Source organism: Eucalyptus grandis, chromosome 8 (genome assembly GCF_016545825.1).
Source record: "Eucalyptus grandis isolate ANBG69807.140 chromosome 8, ASM1654582v1, whole genome shotgun sequence".
NCBI classification, from domain to species: domain Eukaryota; kingdom Viridiplantae; phylum Streptophyta; class Magnoliopsida; order Myrtales; family Myrtaceae; genus Eucalyptus; species Eucalyptus grandis.
In genome coordinates, this window is record NC_052619.1 from 14,006,854 (window position 1) to 14,023,740 (window position 16,887).

The 16,887-nt window shown below is 42.9% G+C and overlaps 3 protein-coding genes across 11 annotated transcripts; 2 read left to right on the forward strand and 1 right to left on the reverse strand.

Moving 5' to 3' along the window:
* Window positions 1-604: 604 nt before the first annotated feature.
* LOC104456690 (bZIP transcription factor 53-like) lies at window positions 605-1,891 on the reverse strand. The gene has a single exon (XM_039300527.1). It carries the CDS (start codon window positions 1,365-1,367, stop codon window positions 924-926), a length of 444 nt encoding a protein of 147 aa, XP_039156461.1. The 5' UTR covers window positions 1,368-1,891; the 3' UTR covers window positions 605-923.
* Window positions 1,892-4,868: 2,977 nt separating this feature from the next.
* LOC104456688 lies at window positions 4,869-16,680 on the forward strand. Of its 9 annotated transcripts, none has more exons than XR_005545755.1 (4): window positions 4,870-5,089; window positions 6,291-6,461; window positions 16,012-16,180; window positions 16,257-16,680. XR_005545755.1 is itself a non-coding variant. In XM_018860728.2 (4 exons), exons 1-3 carry the CDS (start codon window positions 4,994-4,996, stop codon window positions 16,093-16,095), a joined length of 351 nt encoding a protein of 116 aa, XP_018716273.1. In that variant the 5' UTR covers window positions 4,870-4,993; the 3' UTR covers window positions 16,096-16,137; window positions 16,257-16,680. The 9 variants fall into 9 exon arrangements, 5 of the variants coding, with proteins under 5 accessions (XP_010069843.1, XP_018716273.1, XP_010069845.1 ...); XR_005545756.1 differs by having other exon boundaries at window positions 16,012-16,157; XM_018860728.2 differs by having other exon boundaries at window positions 16,012-16,137.
* On the forward strand, window positions 9,952-11,689 carry LOC120287600 (putative disease resistance RPP13-like protein 1). Its single transcript, XM_039300526.1, has one exon. It carries the CDS (start codon window positions 9,985-9,987, stop codon window positions 11,521-11,523), a length of 1,539 nt encoding a protein of 512 aa, XP_039156460.1. The 5' UTR covers window positions 9,952-9,984; the 3' UTR covers window positions 11,524-11,689.
* Window positions 16,681-16,887: the final 207 nt, after the last annotated feature.

Here is a 16,887-nt window from a genome sequence, read left to right on the forward strand (position 1 = left end):
TGCCAATGCTAATTTAGCTCGCACAAATTCGCTGAGCAAGAAGGGGAGTTGAAGCATCTAAGACAGAAAAACTAACTCGCTTGCTAAATGATTTGGACATATAGAACAACAAGAATTGTGATCTTCATATCACTAGCGTTCATCCAACCAAAATAACAACAGCAACTTGGACGCGGATTGGGAAAAAGACCTACTGCGAGACAAGATACAGGACACAAGTCATACCTCACAACAAAATATCTTCGGAGCAGTTAAAAAATAGCATCTCCTGGTCTTAACTCGCCCAACTGCGGAACAGCATAGAACGAACACTAGGCTAGATTCGTGCCCAAGGAATGAAGTCGTGCATGATTGTGCCACAAACAGAGCACAACAAGAAAACCACCTAATGATCCAGCGGAACCTCAAAAACAAAGAAGGTTATGAGTATGTACAATCATGAGGCAAACTCCTATCGGATTGTTCTAAAACGTCCCTCTTGTTCAATGCAGGTCCATAGTTTACTACATCACTTGATGAACAGCAATTTACAAACCAATCTGCATAGCCTAGGTCCCAAGCATTACTGCGGAAGAAATGAAGAAATCGTATTCTGGGCCTAGCATGAAAAACTGAGAAATCCATATCCTACTGAAAGAAGCACGGGGATACAGCATAGCAACATGTCTTTGTCCACAAATTGCTGATATAGGTTTGTTACAACCATTCATCATCATACAAATTTCACAAGCTAATGAGGGTGAAAAACGACACCCAATTGTACAAAAAAGAGAGCCTATCCAGTCATCAGACACGAAGTCGACATTTTACCGCTGCCGATGAGACGGACATCAGAGACATCGGACAATATACACATGAAACACAGAGGTAAAGAGACTAAAATCCAAAGTGCTCGTTCCACATTTGCAACAGCAATCGATACATCAGCACTCAAACAGGTCTGCGGACGCCATTATAGGTTGTATCGGACATGGGATCTGCCAGGGCTTCATCAACGGGTCGGGTATCTCGGGAATATCAAACGCGAGCCCACTGACCGCCTCCGCAATCTCAAGCACCGAGTTCAAGGACCGGAGCCTGTCGGTAAGTTCCATGGCCTGGGCCCTGAGGACATTGTTCGCCGACTCGACCTCAGCATACTTCTGCGCAGCCGCATTGATACTCGCCACGAGCTGAGCGTTAGCCTGCTGCAGTTGCCCCACTTCTCCGACCGAATCCTCCAGCTGCTTCTGCCTCCTCATCCGGGAGCGCCTGGCGGATTCCCTGTTGGACTCCATCCTCTTCCTCTTCCTTTCATCATCGGCCACCCCACCGAGCCTCGGGTCGCCATCGGTTCCCGAGCTCGCCTGACGCCGAACCGAACCCATTTTCGAGGGCCTCTCCCCGCGATCAATCAATCACTCGATTCAGAAAACGACCGATCAAAGGGTCTCCGCGTGCCGGGAGTTAATTCGCTTTTGTCTCAGACAACGAATTCCGATGGAATCAAAGGGAGGTACGAATCGCGATCAATCGGAGAGAGAGAGAGACGGGCGTTCATGAGAAGACGTAGAACCAGTAGAGGAACACCACCGAGAAGGAGTGGACGATCCGCACCCGGAACATGAGGATCGCGTAGTTCATGACTCGGTTTCCCACATCTGAAAAATCCTAGACCATCTCCCACAAGCCCTCGACCAGTACCCTCCGATTCTCAGCCCAACGCAACGAAGGGGAACACGAAAACGGCGACAACGCAGCGGAAAGACAGCAGAGGGAGAGAGAGAGAGAGAAGGGGGACGTAAACTTAGCTGACGGCGGCGGCGGCGGCGGCGGCAGCGGCGGCGGAACGCGCGAACCAGAGAGAGGTCGAAGAAGGTTGGGAAAGGAGGGGAGGAGGGGTTTATGTGGAGGAGGCTCGCGGGCTTCGATTGGTCTGCCGGGAAAACGAATATTCCCAGAATCTTTTTTTTGGGTGTAATTTATTGGGACGGATTTTGCTTAGGCGTGTCCCGATTGCCCAATCACATCCGGAAGTATGAGATTATATTACCTTTTTAATGAATCGATAAAAGAAGAAAATACATGAGATGCTTGAGGAATGAACGAATTTGGAAATCTATATCGAAGATGTAGAGGAATCAAGAGATCCTCTTCTGATTTTATTTTGTCGGTGGTTTTTTTTATCTTTTTATTTACCAATGGACAACTAATATCCGACTTAATCTATTTATAAAATCTCTCTAGTTTTTACTTGTTAGTACTTGTGTTTCCCTCTTTCTTTACGCGACCGTGTAACCATAATACGGGGAGAACAGATGTTCTTAAATTAAAAAAAATTTCGTGGGGGAGGGGAAGAATGACGTCATGGCGCACGTCTGATGTAGCTTGGGATTGGTCGGATCTCATCGTCGTCGCGGTAGCTGGTGCTGCCCATGTAAATGTAATGCGCACGTTGTTTGGGACATTAGCCAATAGCATCACACTTTACAGAGCAGGCAAAAATCGTGGGTTTGACCGGGTCAAACATCGGATATCGGATCTTCTTGGGATACATCCCCCGAGAGTAATGCACGCGAGCGCCAAGTCATGATAAAGAGAGATGTTTATTTTAATGTTTTCTGTTTGGAGACATTAATTTCTCGATACCTTTTTATTTTCGTAAAAAAGGACTTGTGCAATGGAAATTAGTCGGGATGCGTAAAATACAGGCTAAATCTTGGATTTCCGAAATTGAAATTGGATGAAAAGAAAACGCAAACGATTCGGTGAAAACAAATAATTGTTTGGAAATTGACGGTGAAAATATGTAGGTGGGCTCTTGGTGAGAAAATAGGGATAGAAATCAAAGTGGATAGTGGATTTGGGGATTGCAAACATTGCATCATGAAATAGTACTAGAAAATGATCACTGCAATCTTTTTTTTTTTTTTTTTTTTTTTTTTGTGCGGGAAGAACTAGCTTGCACCGACGGTGCGCCGTAAACCCCGATGACGCTAGTGGGGAAACCACCACCCCAACGTCACGCTTAAGTCACCATGTAGCTAAGATCGCTCTCCTCGCAGGCTTCAAACCTTGGCCTCCAAGGGGGAGGGCCAAGGATCTACCATCCACGCCACCTTGGTGGTATCACGCAATTTGTTTATTGCATAAAAAAATGAATGATTTGAAAAAAATAATAATTACTGCAATTCGTTTATTCCAAAAAAAATGAATGATTTGAAAAAAAAATTATTATTGCAATCCATTTATTCCACAAAAAATGAATGATTTTGGAAAAAAAGAACTCAATGAACAATACTAATCACAACCAAGAGCCAACTATCGGCTCCCAAGGAGAAAACCTAGGACACTATGCCCAAATTTGTGATCTTGACACTTTAATCGAGAATGACATATTTCATATTAAGGTTAAAATTACATGATATTGGCACAAGACGCAACAAACTTGAGATGCATAACATTTATAAGGCCGAACGACATGAGATTTATAAATACTTTTTTTTTTCAATCCAATCAGAGTTATAATACGTTGGCTAATCATTAATGTTGCATCATCACTACCAAATTTAGGGTCGATGACTTAGTGAGGCTTGCCTCACCAGCCCTCGGTCATAAGGAGAAAATATTATATACAATTTTGATGTTAATTGAGCAAAATATTAGTCTATTCATCTTGTGGCACGTGTCACACATGAGCCCACTTATTTATCACGATCTCTCTCTCCCCTTCCTTTTGACCCATTTTCCCTTCTCGAACATCGAGCACAAGCCATCGCCGTTGCCAACCATGGCAAAGCGCACGCTTGGAGTCTCCAACAATGAGCTTGCTGCCAATGGATCCCTATCCCTTTGTGCACCTTATGGGGGGAACAATGAGCTTTGCTCAAGCGATCTCTTTATGACTTTAAGCAATGCCATAGTGGTGCAAGCGATTTGACTCCATTCAACGCTATGATAAGAGTGCTGATAAAAATTGCATGTACTTTAGGAGGTTATATGATGGTAGTTACAAAATTTTATACGGCCTTGCCTTGCTTCCACACCTAAGTCACCGGCAAACAAGGCTAGGTCCATCAAGGTCGGGCCTGAGAACTCAATGCTCCCATCAAAGTCGCCAACGGTCCATGCCCAAGACCTCGGTACTGGTCCATGGGTCCTAGACCGCCATGCTTGGGTAAGTGACTTCCACACCCAAGTCACTAGCTCCCAAGCTCCCTTAACAGCCAACCTCCCTCAAGACCGTGCCAAAGACCTAGGTATCTATGCCCAAGTCCTTGATACCGTTGCTTGGATAATGCTCATGCCGCCAGGACGCAGTTGGGTATCTCTTATATACTATGAATAGTGCATGACTTTTTAGGAAAATAAAATCAAGTTTTTCTTTCTAAATGATATAATTTTCAATTCATTTTTAAATTTCAGTTAAATACCATAAAATATTCTTATTGCTGAAGATCCCCATCACTGCCAAGCTCGCCGGCTTTGTCGTCCACCTATTGTCCCCTCCTTGCTTCTACACCAACTTTGTTAAATGGACGGGAGATGGCAAGAAATTTTTCTGAGTGCGAAAAGCCTAAGACTTTTTTGTTTTCGGAGTGATTATTTTTTAATCGTGAATGCATGACGTGCCTGTGACACGCCCGCATTGAGAAAATATGAAGTGAGAGCAAGATTTGATGAAAAATACTTTAAACCTTTAAGTTGCATCCCAAAGATACTTAAGCCCAAAATATGGGGGCAAAAACAAGAGGAAATAGAAAGAAGCAGGAGAAAGAAGTCAAATTTATACTTATTTTTGAAAGCCCATACCCTTATGAAGCCCATCGATCCTCATCTTGGGCCGTGAGAGACCCGCCGTTCACCCGACCCGACTTGATTTTCTTCCTCTCATGTTTTCCCGGGAAAACCCTTCTTCCCCTCTCCAGCTTTCTCCGGGAAAATTTTCCGATCCGTTGCAAACCATTCATCATCTTCCGTTCTGTAACAGATCTCGACGACCTGCGAGGCTGCGATGGAGATTCGCATCGGAAGAGGCTACGCGTGGGCCATCGCTGCCGGATTCATGGCCGCTCTCGCCGCCATCTCCGCCAAGTTCTTCTCCTCTCAGGTAACCCAACCTCATCCGCGCGCTTGTCCGTGCGAGCTAATTCGTGATTGTCCCCCGCCGTTCTGCTTTGTCACTCGAGATCGTGCGATCGTTACAGCTAATGCAAATCGAAATCTGGCGTGTGTGTTGGGCCGTGTCCCTAATGTATCTCCGGCAGAAGCACTCGACGTCGCGTGGCGCAATTTTTGGTTGTTTGAGGATTAGCGGGAGCTCTAATTGAGGAAAGCTCCTGCCAATCCTACTACTTCTGTGGAGAGTAGTTGAATAGATTACCCAGAGGGAAGCTTGGAAGCTATCCGAGCGGCCTGTCGTGGCAATCAGCGACGCCTGCTCAGTAGCAGAGGAGAGTTTCGAAAGTTGAGGGGACAAGCTTAGGAAATTCGTGCAAAATCTCAGTTTATGAGATGGGGATGTGGACAGAGATTCTTGGTGAAATTTAAAAGAAGATAGCATAGGAAATAGGAAACGCGCCAACGCCTAGCAGGCTAGCAGGCAGGCCAGGCGGGGCGGGGTTGGGGCATCCGGAGAACTCTGACTGGATATTTAGAAGGGGTTACTATTGTACAAGCATCTTCTCGAATGTGAGCTTCGCAGAATGGGTTGTTATCTGTCAGGTTTATATCTTCACTGGGACGAAGAAGAATAGCAAAGAGAGAGAAAACAGAGAATCTGTTGCTCTTCTTTTCCCCAGTGGGTAAGTGCATCTGTTATTTGTGGTGTCATTAGCTGCGGTTGTCAGCATTTCCTAGTCAACTCAGTCTGAGATCTGGTGCTTTTGCAGTGAACTAGTTAAGTCCTACCATAAATGGAGTTCATTTGGTCGTATCTACCTTAAACGTTTGATTCTCTTTGCGAGAAAAATGTTTCAATGTCTGAGTCCAGTTAATTAGATTCCTATGACTTGACCAATGAGTGGTTACTGCACTGCACTAAAGCCTGTTATTTGACAGGAATCTTTTCCTCATGCTACTCCTTTTCCTCCATTTCTTGACTGTAGGGGCAGATTGTTTAAAGATATTTTTCATGTGTTTACTGATTGTCTAAGATGCACAGTTAAGCATTTATTCTGTCATGATACATCTTCGATGAATTTTCCCAGTAACTGTTGCCATTAGATGGGTGTTGTTAATAAATTGTGCAGTTCATGAACTCGGACATATTTTTCCTGGACTAACACCCAGACATCTGAATTTGTTAACAGGTCATTAAGTATGGTTTTGTCATACTGTTCAATGTTACAATGTGGGGATGTTATGTCAACAGCCTAAAGAGTCTCTCGTCTCTTCAAGCCACAGTTACGAACTTTGCGACAAATTTCCTCACTTCTGGATTAGCTGGGTTCTTTTTGTTTGATGAGTCATTGAGATACCAGGTACTTTGATTAACTATTTTCCTGCCCTGTTCTGCAAAGTTATATACTTCAAGGTTTGATTTTTACTGTGTTTAAAATAAGAGGCAAGCTCTTATTGTTACAGCCGGAGCTGTCAAAAGTGTTTTTCACTGATACAAGTAATATCATGACTGCATTTAGTTCCCTCGAGAGATAAATTCTCTCTATGGAATCGGAACTGGTTATCTTGAAAGTGGCAAGTAGGCTAAAATTTAGGAGTCAAGTTATGCAATAGATAACTTCCGAGTTTATTATCTCATGAATGCATTGAGGGTAATTATGCCATCACAAACGGGGATAATAAAATGGAGGAGGGTTTTATATTTCAGATGAAAGCTTCTGAGATCAATGTGGTTGCCAAGGAAAAGAGCTAGTTTGCTTCATGCAAACCTGTTGTTCAGGGATTCTTGGCGTAGTCTCCACCTTGCGATAAAAGGTGTCGAGTACTTCCTAGTTCCTGATAATGACTCGAGTTTTAGGTTTAATCATTGCTATCTTGACTCACATTATGGTTGTGATATGGTTGTGAAATTGTGATTAAAAGGATGCAGTGATTCGAGATTCTCACTCTACTTAGTCTATGAATGCAGATTTCACAAAATTCACATGAAGTCCCGTTCTTAGTGGTTTGCAGGTGCACTTTTCATAGTGATTGGCGTGCTAATTCTCAGCAAATCAAGTATTGAGAAGAAAACTAGAGTTGATTGAAAGTTCTCAGTTTATGAGAGATACCGTACGCCATGCTTGAAGGTTGCCCCCTTTTGCTACTGACAACAGTTGCTCTGCTGCTCTGGTTTATGCTTTTCTTTCCCTTCTCCCTTTTAAGTGCCCGAACTGCCTGTTCTCATTTTTTTTTTTTTTTGTGGATTTGCAGGTGACTTAGTAGAGATCAGAAGTTCCATTCTTGTGCCACTCTCAAGGAAAGGAGAATGAAGTTGAGAATTGAGGATATAAAGGGTGTTTCCTTCCTGGCCGGTGATTCCGTGTGAACGATCACTACTTGTCGTGACTGGCAGCACCGAGGATGCTAAGCCAGGATTGCTATGTTACTGTTAATGGTGACTATACAATATAGCTACAAGGCAAGCTGCAAAGAAGACAGATTTGTGTTTAGAGATGGGATCCTATGCTACCTTTTCACCATGCCAAACGAGTAGGCTAAAACATTGGTAAGTGAACCCTAATTTAGGCGCTGTCGAAAGGCTGAATGCGTCGTGCGCGCTTCGTGAGCGTTAAGCTAAAAGATCATCTTTACATTGATATAAATCAAGGCCTTGATGTGAGCTTACGCCGACATGTGCTATAATTTTTATTTTATTTTTTTGAATGCGGAGGATTTAATGGACATCGGGCATTACTGGGGCAAGGTCGTCCTCTAACTTACCCCGAACTGCTCTTTCTTTAACACCGTCCATTCTTTTTGCTCTTTATTAATTTATAAAATATGAAAAAAAATTGATTTTATTGTATAATTGAAATTTTATCGAGAAAAAGATCCTTTTTTTTCAATTTCTGCTTTGACAAAAGAGAAATACGCGAGTTGGATCTTTCAATTACTTTGTCGAAAAGGTAATTACGTTATAGCGTGTGGTACTCATTGCTATAATTGGATAACAAAAATATATCCATGGATGTGGCTCTATAGATGAAATCATGCTGTTATATTGTTATCGTGGTAAAGGAAATAATAGCTTTTCCTCAAAAAACTCGGTTAAATGTGTGATTTGAAACATGACAATGTGCGGCGAAAATAATAGCTTTTTTCATCACCAACCTAAACTTAAAATTCATAAAATCAATTTGGCGAAAAGATCGGGAAATTGTTAAACTGTACGACTTTTTGGGTTCAATTGTTGCAATAAATAATTATTCCGCCGTTTAGATGACACCTATATGCCCTCTAATAAACATTGCAAATACAATAATTTTGATGTCGTATTAGTGAAAGCATGATATTCAACTTTCGTGCTAGATGGAGTGATGATGGTCTATTTGTTGTTATGCTATAAGATAAGCGAGATACTTAGAAAGAAATAGTAGCCTATAATAAAGTGATAATCAAGAGGGTCTCGTGACTAATCAGTGTCTAAATATTTTGATGAGTCCTTTTAGTTAAAAAGATTGAACAAAAAAAATGATCTCCACTCAATCCATTGAAAGTAGGTGAATCACTCAGTTTAATGGAAGAACCGGTACATGAATAATGGTTAAGGGACTTTTTCTCGGGGAATACACTCAAATCCATTAAATTACCAATTTTTATCCATGTGTTTTCCTATTTGTTTTGTTTTTTTTTTGGTAACTGAGGAGCCGTTATGGGGTCACACCGCCCTGCCCGATGGCACTATTGGACGTCGTCGCAAGTCACTATTTAGATGTAAAACCTCGAAAAGATGACCTAGTAATCCACCCTAAGACCCCCAGTTAAGTCATAAAATGCAATGAGAGAGTTCAAACCCTCGACCTCGGTGATGAGAAAGAGTATGCATACCATCCGCGCTGCCCATGGGTGGGTGTGTTTTCCTATTTGTTGATCGTCAATTAATACATTATATATGTGCATTACTAATACTCACCAATCTCTTCTTCACAATCCATTTATAACATATGACTTTAGCTAGCTACATGTTGAGTCCTTGCTTAGGAGCACGATGTAACTAATATTAAATTTAACCATAAAGTTATTAAATAATTAGGCAAAACTAAATTGCTTGATTAGGATAGATTGTTTTGTGCTATAGGCTTTTTGTTGGCTTGGCAGTCGTTGGGCCACCAAACTTATGATTGACTTCAATTCGATTGATCTGCGTGCCTCGTTTTGACATGGAGAAATATTTTACAAGGTCATCTTTCATGAGAATACACGAGCTCAAGATTATTAAAGGAGCGTGAAGTACTCTTATATGCTTGACTAGCTATATTTCCATAAATTTGCAAATTGCATTAACGGTTGTTCGATTTGTGAATAATCTATCTTTAATAAAGAATCATTTGTTTTAGCGTGCCAAAATTAGATCCGGCAAACTGGTAAGTTGAGGGTTGAGTAAAAAATGATCCGAATCAAAATCAACCAATTTTATGTGTAATATAAATTTAGTGATTGGTATGTGACTTAAGATCAATTCTAAATTTATTTTTTCATTAGATTATTGATTTTTGAGAAAACGAGCGGTTTCATAAATCGACTCGTTGAAGAAGAAAAAATTTAATTCTCGTTAAAAAATTTAAATTCTTTCTTGTTTTTGCTTCAAGTTCTCGTCCCGTGACCCACCGTGGGAACGAGGGCATGAAATTTGATGAAAAGTCCAAGGAGAGATAAAGGGCGAAGGATTTAAACCTAACGTGCAGATCGGACGGTCAGCAGGTTCTAAGCAAATCGAATCTAACGGAGGAGACAGCAGCGTCGGCTTAAAGCCATGTTAGATAGAAGAAAAAAAGAAAAAGGGAAAATTAGCGTTGACCACTCCGCATTTCTTCAAAATTCTTCCAAATTTGCAAATTCCCTATGGCGGGGGCGCTCGTCGGCGGGGCATTTCTCTCGGCTTTCCTCCAGGTGCTCTTCGACCGGATGGCCTCCCGCGAGGTCGTCGACTTCTTCCGGTCGCGCAAGCTCGGCAAGGGGAGGCTGCTGCAGAAGCTGAAGGCCGCGCTCCTGTCCGCGAACGCCGTGCTGGACGACGCGGAGGAGAAGCAGATGACCAACGACCACGTCAGGAAGTGGCTCGACGAGCTCAAGGACGCCGTGTACGACACCGACGACCTGTTCGACGAGATCGCCACTGAAGATGTGAAGCGCGAAGCCGGGGTCGAGCCTCGGGCTCTCGTTTGTAAGGTCTGGAGCTTTGCTGCAGACGCTCGTGGGAGTAAATTGGGGGATGAGTTAGAGAGGGTTCTGGAGAGATTGGAGAGCGTAGTGAAGCAGAGAGAAGTGCTGGGCCTAGGGGAAATTATTCGCGAGAGGACGCCTAGAGTGACGACTTCGTTGGTCGACGAATCGGGAGTTTTCGGGAGGGAAAAGGACAGGGAGGCGGTGATCCAGTTGCTCTTGTCAGATCGGGGCGAAAAGAACACCAGCGTGATGGCCATCGTTGGGATGGGCGGTGTCGGTAAGACCACGCTATCTCAACTCGTGTTCAACGATGGTGCGGTGAAGGGGAGTTTCGAGTTGAGGGCGTGGGTTTGCGTGTCCGACCAATTCGACATCTGCAAGCTGACGGCGACGGCTCTCGAGGAGTTCTCCTCCTCATCTAAGAAGGAGACTGAAAATCTCAACCAGCTTCAGCTCCAACTGAAGAACTTCTTGACAGGGAAGAAATTCCTATTGGTGTTGGATGATGTTTGGAATGAGGACTCAAATCTTTGGGATGCGTTCCTAGTTCCTTTTATCTATGGAGCAAGAGGCAGCAAAATCATCGTGACGACACGAAATAAGAGGGTCGCATCGGTTGCTCGTGCCGTCTCGACATACCCTTTACGGAAGTTGCAAGACGAGGAATGTTGGGACTTGTTCGCAAAACATGCGTTTGACCAGCAAAACTTCGAGGCGCGCACGAGACTTGAAGAAATCGGGCGAAGAATTGTAAAGAGATGTGATGGATTGCCACTTGCGCTGAAGACTATAGGTAGCTTGTTACGCTGTGAGTCTGATATCAGGGAGTGGGAAAGTATTGCAGAGAGTTATATTTGGAATTTGGCGCCTGGACCAAATGGAATTCTCCCTGCGTTGTTGTTAAGTTATCATTACCTTCCTCCACAACTGAAACGATGTTTTGCCTATTGTTCAGTCTTCCCAAAGGATTGTATATATGAGAAGGACCAGCTGATCTTACTTTGGATGGCTGAGGGCTTGATAGAACAACCTAACGACAGGACATTAGAGCAAGTAGGTGATCGGTGCTTCGATGATCTTGTGTCTAGATCTTTGCTTCATAGAGTAAGTGATGTCGAATCGAGCTTCTCGATGCATGACCTGGAAGTAAGCGATGTCGAATCGAGCTTTTCGATGCATGACCTGGTCAATGACTTAGCCTGGTCAATGACTTAGCAAGATATGTAGCTGGTCGTTCTTTTTTTAGCTTGGACGGAGGCAATGCACACCACGTGTCCTCAAGCACTCGCCATTTGTCATTTGTAAGAACTCGATATGATGTCGCTTCTAGATTCAGAGTGTTAGCCGGGACAATGAATTTGCGTACTTTCCTGCCGCTAAATGTGGGTCGTGAGAGATTTTACGAGTATAATTTGTTGACTGATGAGGTACTGCATGTTCTGTTGCCGACCCTGAGACGGTTAAGGGTGCTATCTTTGTCTCATTATCAGAAAATCTGTACGTTGCCCAGTTCAATTGGATGTTTGAAGCATCTGCGCTATTTGAATCTCTCCAATAATGATAGTCTAATCAGATTGCCTGATACAATTACAGCTCTATACAACTTGCAAACCTTAATTCTTGCTTACTGTGAGTCTCTCATTGAGTTACCGAGCAACATGGGCAGCCTAACCTGTCTGCGTCATCTTGATATAAGGAAGACATCCCTGAAGAGAATGCCGTTGGGGATGAACAGACTGAAGAATTTGCAGATATTAACTAATTTCGTGGTGACCGAAAACGGTGGGACCAGGGTTAGGGAGCTAGGGGAGCTAAGGGATCTTATGGGTACACTCTCCATACAGGGTTTGCAGAATGTTGAAAGTTACCGAGATGCCGAGATAGTCAATTTGAAGGGAAAGAGGTACTTGAAAAAGTTAGTACTGGAATGGGTTTATGATAACAATATTATGCACCAAAATTGCTTAAATATATTGGACAAGCTGCAACCTCATTGGAACTTGAGAGAGCTTGCCATTAATTTCTATAGTGGTAGGTCATTTTCCGATTGGGTGGGACATGGTTCATTCTCTAATATGTCAGTCGTGTGTCTTGAATCTTGCAAGCACTGTGTGTCATTGCCTCCTTTAGGACAGCTACCATCTTTGGAGAAGTTGATAATCAAAGGATTTGATGGAGTTAGGAGTGTGGGTACTGAATTCAATGGTAGCAACTGTATACCTTTTCAGTCACTTAAGTACTTGGAATTTGTTGACATGTGCAGCTGGAAAGAGTGGGCTTCTTTTGCAATAGAGACGGGAGGTCTTGCCTTTGCACATCTGCAGGAGCTTTGTATTAGAAATTGCCCTGAGTTGAGTGGAGGTTTACCCAACCATCTCCCTTCTCTAACAGCCTTGTCCATTGAAAAGTGCCCACAGCTAACGTCTTCTCTACCATTTGCACCACTTCTCCGTAAAATCAATTTGGATGATTGTGGAAAGGTTTCTTGGAGTTGAGCCTCTCCTAAATGGCACCGAGTTACGAGATATGAGAATCAAGAGACTTTCAACCCTTCCCTTGAGGTTTCTTCCTCCTACCATGACAAGACCTAATCTTGAAGACAGTCCTGGAATAGAGTTGCCACTGCACAGATGCCATGAATCTCTCCAATATCTAAACTTGGAGTGGAGCTGCGATACACTTATATCCTTTCCTCTGGAAATTTTCCCCTCACTTAAAGATATTCAGTTGTCGGGGATTAAAATTTTGGAACATCTTGCAAATTCAGACGGTTCATCACTTCTTCTCCATTCGATGGCCATTTGTAATTGCCCTGAATTTAGATCTTTCCCTGCGGGAGGATTGGCTGCCCCATCCCTCACTTCATTAGAGTTGCATAATTGCCATCATCTAAAGTATCTGCCAGAAAACATGCAGGCTCTCCTTCCTTCGCTTCGGTCACTGACAATATCCTTATGTCCACAACTCGAGTCATTTCCCGAGAGGGGTTTATCCTCCAAGTTGGTCGCGCTTTCACTCTCTAATTGTGATAAGCTCATCACTGGCCGCAAGGATTGGGGTCTTCAATCGCTATGCTCTCTTGAAACTTTTTCCATTGGGGAACAGAAAAATATCGAGTCATTCCCTCGAGATAGGGCTTCCGCCAACCTCTCTTACCTCTTTGCATATCTCTTTCTTTGAGAATCGACGTCCCCGAACTCCGGAGCGCTTCATAGCCCGAGCTCCCTTGAAAACCTCTCCATTATCGGATGTCCTAAGCTCCATTCCTTCCCAAAAGAGGGACAAATTCTGCCTACTTCTCTTACCTCTCTGTCGATTTATTTTACGGGTCTAAAATCACTGGATAACTTAGGGCTCCACCACCTCACTTCTCTCAAAGAATTTCGCATAGATTTCTGCTTCAATCTTCGATCCATGCCAGCGGAGGGCTTGTCATCCTCCCTTTCCAATCTATTTATCAATAAGTGCCCTATGCTGGCGAAAAGATGCCAGCGGAAGAAAGGGAAAGATTGGCCCCTAGTTTCGCACATTCGCTGCATCGTGATTGAAGGTGTGCTCGTCACATAATCGAATATCTTGCTTTACAATCCCTCCTTTTACCAAGATCTCACTCAGGTATCTCCCTTGGCCCTACACTAAGTAAGCCATTTATTTATTCTGGACATACTTCGGTCACTCTGTGCTATCCTTCCAGCTAATGCAAATCGAAATCTGGCGTGTGTGTTGGACCGTTTCCCTAATGTATCTCCGGCTGAAGCAATCGACGTTCTTATGGCGCAATGTGAGCTTCAGCCGGTGCAATCTTGGCAATACGTCCAATTTTTGGTTGTTTGAGGATTAGCGGGAGCTCTAATTAAGGAAAGGTCCTACCAATTCTACTACTTCTGCGGAGAGTAGTTGAATTACCGAGAGGGAAGCTTGGAAGCTATCCGAGCGGCCTGTTGTGGCAATCGGTCGACGCCTGCTCAGTAGCAGAGGAGAGTTTCGAAAGTGGAGGGGACAAGCATAGGAAATTCGTGCAAAATCTTGGTTTATGAGATGGGGATGCGGACAGAGACTTTTGGTGAAATTTAAAAGAAGATAGCATAGGAAGTAGAAAATGTGCCGAACACCTAGCAGGTGGGCCGGGTGGCTTTGGGGCATCCGGAGAACGCAGACCGGATATTTAGAAGCGATAACTATTGTACAAGCATCTTCTCGAATGTGAGCTTTGCAGACTAGATTGGTATCTGTCAGGTTTATATCTTCACCGGGATGAAGAAGAATTGCAAAGAGAGAGATCATAGAGAAGCATCATTTGATTATTTACTGTTGCTCTTCTTTTTCCCAGTGGGTACATGCATCTGTTGTTTGCAGTGTTATTAGCCGGGGATGTCAGCATTTCCTAGTCAACTCAGTCTGAGATCTGGTGCTTTAGCAGCAAACTAGTTAAGTTCTACCATGAATGGAGTTCATTTGGTTGTATCTACCTTAAATGTTAAGTCGTCATTCCCTGGCAGAATTACGTGAAAAGAAGTAGATGTTTGTTTCTCTTTGTGAGGGAGAAGTTTCAATGTCTGAGTCCGGTTAATTAGATTCCTAGGACTTGACAATGATTGGTCACTGCACTGCACTGAAGCCTGTTATTTGACAGGAATCTCTTCCTCATCCTCTTCTTCTTCCTCCATTTCTTTGGACTGTTGGAGCAGATTGTCTAGTGATATTTTCATGTGTTTACTGATTATCTAAGATGCACAGTTAAGCATTTATTCTGTCATGATACATCATTGTGACAAATTTTTCCAGTAACTGTTGCTGTTAGATTGGTGTTGTTAATAAATTGTGCTGTTCATGAACTTGGACATATTTTTCCTGGACTAACACTCAGAGATCCGAATTTGTTAGCAGGTCATTAAGTATGGTTTTGTCATACTGTTCATTGTTACGATTTGGGGATGTTATGTCAACAGCCTAAAGAGTCTCTCATCTCTTCAAGCCACAGTTACGAACTTCTCGACAAATTTCCTCGCTTCTGGATTAGCTGGGTTCTTTTTATTTGATGAGTCATTGAGATACCAGGTACTTTGATTAACTATTTTCCTGCCCTGTTCTGCAAAGTTATGTACTTCAAGGTTTGATTTTTTATTGTGTTTAAAACAAGAGGCGAGCTCTTATTGTTATACCTGGAACTATCAAAAGTTTTTTTCACGTACACAAGTAATATCACGACTGCATTTAGTTCCCTCAAGAGAAGAATTCTCTCTATGGAATCGGAACTGGTAATCTTGAAAGTGGCAAATAGGCCAAAAGTTGGGAGTCAAATTATGCAATAGATAACTTCCGAGTTTATTATCTCATGAATGCATTGAGGGTAATTATGCCATCATAAGTGGGGAACAACAGCATGGAGAAGGATTTTATATTTCAGATGAAAGCTTCTGAGATCAATGTGGTTGCTAAAGAACAGAGCTAGTTTGCTTCATGCAAACCTGTTGTTCAGGGATTCTTGGTTTAGTCTCCAGCCTGTGATAAAAGGCATTGAGTACTTCCTAGTTCCTGATAATGACTTGAGTTTAGGTTTAATCATTGCTATCTTGACTCGCATTATGGTTGTGATATGGTTGTGAAATTGTGATTGAAAGGAGGCAATGATTTTTGAGATTCTCACTCCACTTAGTCTGTGAATGCAGATTTCACGAAATTCACATAAAGTCCCGTTCCTAGTGGTTTGCAGGTGCACTTCTTATAGTGATTGGTGTGCTAATTCTCAGCAAATCAAGTATTGAGAAGAAAAGTAGAGTTGATTGAAAGTTCTCAGTTTATGAGAGATACCATACGCCATGCTTGAAGGTTGCCCCCTTTTGCTACAGGCAACAGTTGCCCTGCTTCTCTGGTTTATGTTTTTCTTTCCCTTCTCTCTTTTAAGTGCCCGAACTGCCTGTACTCATTTATCTTTTGTGGATTTGCAGGTGACTTATAAATGAGAAGTTACATTCTCGTGCCACTCTCAAGGAAGGAAAAAAAGGAAGCTGAGAATTGAGGATAGAAGAGTGTTTCCTTCCTGGCCGGTCATTCCGCGTGAATGATCACTACTTGCTGCGACTGGCAGCACCAAGGTTGCTATGTTGTTAATGCCAGGATTGCTATGTTACTGTTAATGGTGACGGTAAGATATAGCTACAAAGCAAGCTGCAAACGAGTAGGCTAAAACATTGGTAAGTGAACCTTAATTTAGGCGCTCTGGAAAGGCTGAATGTGTCGTGCGCGCTTTGAGAGCATAAAGCTAAGACCCAACAAAGATCATCTTTACATTAATATAAATCAAGGTCTTAATGTGAGCTTATACCGACATGTGCTATGACGTAATAGAAAACTTGCGGAGGATTTAATGGACATCGTGCGTTACGGGGCCGAGGTTGTCTTCTAACTCACCTCGACCCGAACTACTCTTGCTATAAGACCCTCCATTCCTTTTGCCCCTTATTAAAAGTTTGTTACTTGTATGATCTAAAACACGACAACGCATGGCCAAAGTAATAGTTTTTCTCATTACCAATCTAAACTTAAAATTTGTAAAATCAATTCGGTGAAAAGATCGGT